Here is a 7,273-nt window from a genome sequence, read left to right as displayed (position 1 = left end):
AACCCAGGGACTGAACCCAGGTCTCCCGCATTGCAGGCGGATTCTTTACCAGCTGAGCCACAAGGGAAGCCCAAATCTCTCTGAAGAGATAATTATTTGTTGGCGTATTTATAGGAATAACTGCAAAGAGTGACCTCACACTACTCTTACTATCTCCAGGGGATCTTCCTGACCCAGGAATCAAATCTGGGTCTCTCGCACTGAAGGCAGATTCTTTACCATTTGAGCCACACCAAGGAAACCCACTCTTAATATTACTATGGTCAAAATATTGATTTAATGTAGTTATATCTTTATATGCTCTAGTATATTTTGGAAGAAGCTGAGCTGGCCCAGAGAGAAATTTCCTGAGTTTATTTTCATAATAAGTGTTGAAAAATCTTAATATTTAGAATTAAGAAATTAAAACTAATGTTAGGATCAAAATAGACTTTTATATATGAGATAGGAAAATACTCCACATTAATCTAATCAGAAGAGTCTCTAAGATGCAAAAGAAGAATATTCAGAAAATATGTACATAACTTAGCTGTTCTTCATTCTTTCTTCTATGTAATATAATTATAAAGTTGATGAGAGGCACTGAGTAAAGGGGAAATGGTCAAGTAAGTGAATTCTCTCACACACTAACGTAAACTAGGCACTATTAATAAAGTAAAAGTAAAGTGAAGTCGCTCAGCCGTGTTCAACTTTTTGCGACCCCATGGGCTGTAGCCTACCAGGCTCCTCTGTCCATAGGATTTTCCAGGCAACAGTACTGGAGTGGGTTGCCATTTCCTTTACTGGGGGATCTTCCCAATTCAGGGATGGAACCCAGGTCTTTAGCATTGCAAGCAGACACTTTACCATCTGAGCCACCAGGGAAGCCCTGTTAACAATACTATTTTACTTTTACATGGCTAACTTTGTCCTTTTCGTATCAATTCTATGTGATTCTTATTTCACCCTCAAAAACTAGCTTGTGAGCAGGTAGGGTTACTGCTACTAGCTTTCATTTCCAATACTGTGCATAGTACTTTGCATGAATACATAATTTTAGGAAGCATCACTATGAACAAAGTTAGTAGAGGTGATGGAATTTCAGTTGAGCTATTTCAAATCCTAAAAGAGGATGCTGTGAAAGTGCTGCACTCAATATGCCAGCACATTTGGAAAACTCAGCAGTGGCCACAGGACTGGAAAAGGTCAGTTTTCATTTCAATCCCAAAGAAAGGCAATGCCAAAGAATGCTCAAACTACCGCACAATTGCACTCATCTCACACGCTAGCAAAATAATGCTCAAAATTCTCCAAGCCAGGCTTCAACAATAGTTCACGTGAACCATGAACTTCCAGATGTTCAAGCTGGATTTAGAAAAGGCAGAGGAACCAGAGATCAAATTGCCAACATCCACTGGATCATTGAAAAAGCAAGAGAGTTCCAGAAAAACATCTACTTCTGCTTTAAAAGGCATTGGCATAGTCAATAAAGCAGAAATACATGTTTTTCTGGAACTCTCTTGCTTTTTCGATGCTGTTAATACCAAAAGACTATTGATTGGCTGGTTGTGGTAATAAAGATGGGTTTGAAGTGTTTTTTTGGTAAAAATATTCTGAAATAGAACCCAACAAATAGTTCCTTGAGATTTTTTAGCCAAAAGGGAAAAAAACAGCAACACTGACCTCTGAGACCTAAGTGCTTATAAAGAAATTAAGACGTTTATTTCGCAATATGGAGGGATACCTACAACAAAAGGCGGGAAGTTTCAGCTGTTTGTTAGTTATGCACTTCTTCCACTGTGGCGTTTCTCTGAAGGGCTTCCATGGTAACACAGGATTAATAATACCATGCATTGGAAGAAGTGATAAAGATTATGGGGGTTTCCCCACCCACCAATTCTACCACAGGCATTATTTGCTCTTGTGCTATTTGGAAGATCTGAAATACAGTCTGGAAACCTAATTATGCATAAACCTATTGAAGACATTTAATAAGCTGTTTCTTTCAATTAGCAGGTTTTAGAATTAAAAGATCCTGGAGACCCAAACGATAAAGTGTCCCTAGGGTCATCTAAAAAAGTATAAAGACATCTGAAAGGAGTACACTCCAGTGTCCAAAGTGTGAAGGAACTTTATATGCATTATCTCATCCACAACTCTATGAAACTGGTGGTATTATCCTTATTTTATATAGAGGAAAATGAGTTCTCAGAGGGTAAGTGATTTATGAGGGGTACAGAGTTGGGAGTATTTCCATTTGACACTGCAGGAAAAAGACAAAGGCATTACTGATGTATCCAAAGTATCTAAACTCAGGTTGGTATGTGCATGGAGCAAGTGGCTACTAGAGGTTTACTCATTTCTCCTTGATAAACTGTCCTGAGTTCAGTAAAATCAAACTGTGAAGAACTGCAGTGCTCTGGAGGAAAAATAGATTTTGCAAAATTACAAATTTTGATGTATGAATCAACAGCTGACTTTTGGAAAGCAAACCTCAGGACTGTCTGAATCACCACTAAGCATCTTTCCTGTCATTGTGACTACATGAATTAAGAAAACCTGAGTCAAAATTAAACTTCCCCTTGGAAGAAATATTACTTTTGAAATTTTTGGAAATGCCTACATAAATCTAAGCATTCTGAGAAAATCCTGAATGTAATATTTGTGTCCACCTGGCTTGGAAAAGGCAGACTGTTTCATAAAATTGCTAAAATAAAGGCTGAAAGATGCAATATCTAAATCTTAGCATGGATTTGGGCCTTAAACATAACACTAATTCTTGAAACAGCGTTGAACAGTATTGAGTCTCTCATTTTTCTATGAATCTAGTTGATAGCATTCTTTCTGCCTTTTTTTTTTGTTACTATTGTTTTTGGTGCTGCTACTAAGTCGCATCAGTCGTGTCCGACTCTGTGCGACCCCATAGACGGCAGCCCAACAGGCTCCCCCGTCCCTGGGATTCTCCAGGCAAGAACACTGGAGTGGGTTGCCATTTCCTTCTCCATGTTTTTGGTGGTGGGGGCGGGGTGGTGTTGTTTTTGTTTTTTACCCAGTAAATCCTCATTGGTTATTTATTACTGCATTTTTAAATTACTAAAAACTCATTTGACTTAACAGTCTAATGTTTATTATTATCAACAAAAAATTAACAACCTGTATACAAATTTTTAACATGATGTTCTCACAGCTAGAAGACCTCGAATGCCCCAAAGTAGAGGCACTTACCAAGTATCCAGGTTACAAAGTACGGGGCGTAATTCTGAGGATATCTGGGATAGAAAGCAGGAAGAGTGAACAGTCAAGTGAAACTGGAGAAATTGACCTTTGGAGAAACTTCATCGGTGTGTCACTTGAAGACAAGGGTCTCCTGAACTTCTGAATTTCATGACCAGTGTAATTTCAAATTAGATATTGGGGATAACAAACAATTATCAACCTTGTGTTTGTTTCAACACGTTTAACAAATTACTGCCTCTACTCACCATCATTTTATCAAAGAAACTGTCAATACACCCCCCTCAAGAGAAGATATGGGCTTCCCTGATGGCTCAGACTGTAAAGAATCTGCCTGCAATGCAGGAGACCCAGACTCAATCCCTGGGTCAGGAAGATTCCCTGGAGAAGGAAATGGCTACCCACTCCAGTATTCTTGCCTGGAGAATTCCATGGACAGAGAAGCCTGGTAGGCTACAGTTCATGGGGTTGCAAAGCTGGACACAATTGAGTGATTAACACTTTCACTTTCAAGAGAAGACATTCTAGTCTGGGAAACCCCAAGGACACAGGAGTCTGAGACTACAGTCCATGGGGTCACAAAAGAGTGGGACATGACTGAGCGACTAAACAAGACAAGACATAATCTCAGAATAAGACAGTCCTTTAAATTAGGATAATTAATAGCTTATTTTTTTAATCACCAAGTAGTACTTATTTCTCTCATTTTTTGCAATATTAGTGAAAAATTTGTTATGCGACCAGCATTTGAGAATCAACAGTTCAAAGCGAAGATTCCCAAATACTGGTTCTCAGACAAGAAGTACCTGTGGGGCTTTAAAGGTAATGAATCTAGGTCTCACCCAAGACCTACTGAATCAATCTACGGGGTAAGGTGTCCAGGAATTTTGATGTACAATTGGGTTTGGTGACAATGGTCCACAGTACATATAAACTTAAGTATGACTTAGGAATTGTTGGTAACAGGAATGTCCAATCTAGTCAATCTGGATATAAAAGTTCCAGATAGAAATCTTCTTGAGAAATCAAGCAGAGGGGTCCATGGGGTTCAGGAACCTGTTTATTTGGCAGATTTACTAAGAACAGAACATCTCACTTCAAGGAGCGAGGTGTTCTAAGAATAGCAGGATGCCAGGAGTGGAATGTTGGCAGGAACTTGGAAAGGGTAATAAGCCCACAGTTCTTCAGAGAGATTAAGATACTAAATACAAGCAAGATACTGGCAAGAAACTAAGGCAAAAACCTAGGTTCTTAACTGGAACCACCATGATACATAGAGTGCTGTTAAGAGTTACTATCATAGTAAGTCCTAGGTTTGGAAAATGTGATTTATTCTAAGCCCTGTAATTTTAAAGCTCACAGTGTTTGTGCATAGTAAATGCTCAATACATATGTGTTGAATAAAGTAAGTTTTTAATTTTTAAACTTTTTTAAAAAAACTATTCTTTCTCCACGCCTAGAAAAGATTTTGAGGTTCTGGGAAACGTACACAATGAAAACTAGGATAGGGTAATAGGTTTAATAGAGCACACATGATTTCAGCACTGTAACATTTTCCTTGTTGAAAGAAACATTCAGAACAAAAGCAAATAACACACAGCTCTTTCTCAGTTATTACGAGTTGTACAAGAGAACAGTATTGTTTATGATTTTTTTAACTCCCTAATATCTAACTCTGGAACACAGTTAACATTAAGTTTTTATGGTAGATTTACTTTCCAAATACTTTGTTCAGCTGATATATCGTAGTGTATATTTTTTCTAGTTATATATACCTGTTTATTTTAGACCTGGCTGGCAGATGGAGGTTAATCCAGGATTGAACATTTGCCACAAGCAGTGTTTGGAGACAGAATAACAGACTAGTCTAGAGTTCAGATCCTGAAGACAGAACATCTGGGTTTGAATCTCAATCCCACCTCTTACTGACTCTTGCATCTTGCCTAAACTACTTAATCCCTGTGTTCAACAAAGGTCCGTCTAGTCAAAGCTATGGTTTTACCAGTAGTCATGAACGAGTGTGAGAGTTGGACTATAAAGAAAGCTGAGCACTGAAGAACTGATGCTTTTGAACTGGTGTTGGAGAAGACTCTTGAGAGTTCCTTGGACTGCAAGGAGATCCAATCAGTTCATCCTAAAGGAAATCAGTCCTGAATATTCATTGGAAGGCCTGATGCTGAAGCTGAAACTCCAATACTTTGGCCACCTGACGCGAAGAACTGACTCATCTGAAAAGGCCCTGACGCTGGGAAAGATTGAAGGCAGGAGGAGAAGGGGACAACAGAGGATGAGATGGTTGGATGGCATCACTGACTCAATGGACCTGAGTTTGAAGAAACTCTGGGAGTTGGTGATGGACAGGGAAGCCTGGTGTGCTACAGTCCATTGGGTCCCAGAGTCAGACACAATTGAGCAACTGAACTGAACTGAACTCATCTGTAAAGTAAGGGAAAATACCACCTACCTGATAGGAGTTTTTATGGAAAGTAATATTACACAGGGCTTCCCTGGTGACTCAGTGGTAAAGAATCTGCCTGCCAATGCAGGAGACACCAACCAATCCCTGGGTTGGGAAGATACTCTGGAGAAGAAAATGGCACCCCACTCCAGTATTCTTGCCTGGGAAATCCCATGGACGGAGAAGCCTGGCGGCTATAGCCTATGAAGGTCACAAAGCAGTTGGACATGACTTAGCAGCTAAACAACAACAATAAATGAACATGTGTCACTATATATATGTGTTCAATTAGTTACTTTTACTAATTTGGAATGATCAATACTGACTATAGTTTTACAGAACCTTTAGACTTTTTTAACTGAATTTAAGAATTTTTTTCACTCTCATAAATATATCACATATGCAACCCAGGAGACCTGGGTTAGATCCCTAGTTCGGAAGATCCCTGGAAGAAGGCATGGAGACCCACTCCAGTATTCTTACCTAGAGAATCCCATGGACAGAGAAGCCTGAAGGGCTACAGTCCATGGGGTCAGAAAGAGTCACGACTGAAGAGACTAAGCACTCACACACTCATTTCAAGTCAGTAAAAATCTTTCTAGGGGCTGTTATCATATTAGAGTATGACAGCTTACTTAAAATGATTTAAATTTATAAATATCAATTAAGCTTATAGCCAAATTTTCACTAAGATTTAAAGATAAGTTTGTTTATATACAAGTAGACATATGCCAAAACTTAAAGATACACAACTTTTACTAATTAAAAAACAATTACTCTACAACATGATTCTCAACTGGTGTCAATTTTGACCCGTCCTCACCCAGTGGACATTTGACAATGTTTGGAGACATTTTTGGATGTCACAACTGTTGGGGGGAATGGGGCAACTGTTACTAGTACCTAGTGGACAGAGGCCAAATACGCTGCTAATCCTTTTATAATACAGAGCTCCCACTCTACCTCAACAAAGAAGTAGCCAAGAGACTAGAAGCCCAGACATTATTGCAAAACTACTTAAAAGAACAGAAATGCTTTGAAGACCTGACCTGTGTGGGAAGAGAAGGTAGGAAAAGCAGGCTGTGCCATTTGCACTGCTTGGTCTCACCTTCAAGCTTTTGATCACAAACCTCATGAGGGCCTTCAGGTTACCTCTGATCCCATTACATTTTCCTGGTCTATTCATTCCCCTACTTTTCACAATGACTATTTCTCACTTCCTCTTTCTCATGAAACCTCCAGTACCATCTTTCCTTCCACATTCTCAGCTAGGAAATTTGATAATTTCACTGGGAAAATTGATAATTAGCTATAATTATCTCATCTTTGCATCATTAAACTATCCGCCTGTACTCTGCCTTCTCTGTTCCACTGGTCCTTGCTCCTGAGATAAGGTTCTTCATTTGTGCATTGATCTCATGCCATTTCTTAGTTAAGTACATTGCTTCTGAAATTATATCCTCTCCTGCATTATCATTTTCTCTTTCCTCTGCATCTTTCTCATTCACAAACATACATCCTGCAACATCATTCATGCGTAAAAAAAAAAAAAGAGAGAGACAAAAAGTAAGACCATGCCCTCATATAGCTCTCCTACTCTGC

At 39.0% G+C, this 7,273-nt stretch overlaps 1 protein-coding gene across 1 annotated transcript in view; it reads right to left on the bottom strand.

Moving 5' to 3' along the window:
* FNBP1L (formin binding protein 1-like) overlaps nt 1–6,857 on the bottom strand; it is a 95,122-nt gene extending 88,265 nt beyond the window's left edge. Inside the window, exon 1 of the mRNA XM_010860510.1 lies at nt 6,780–6,857. Coding sequence (XP_010858812.1) covers nt 6,780–6,857 — 78 coding nt within the window. The remainder of the gene's footprint in view (nt 1–6,779) is intronic.
* Between the last annotated feature and the right edge of the window lie 416 nt (nt 6,858–7,273).

This window comes from Bison bison, unplaced genomic scaffold (assembly GCF_000754665.1).
Source record: "Bison bison bison isolate TAMUID 2011002044 unplaced genomic scaffold, Bison_UMD1.0 scf7180017864466, whole genome shotgun sequence".
Taxonomy (NCBI): domain Eukaryota; kingdom Metazoa; phylum Chordata; class Mammalia; order Artiodactyla; family Bovidae; genus Bison; species Bison bison.
Note: the sequence above shows the minus strand (reverse complement) of the source record. Positions and strands in the feature narration are given on the sequence as shown.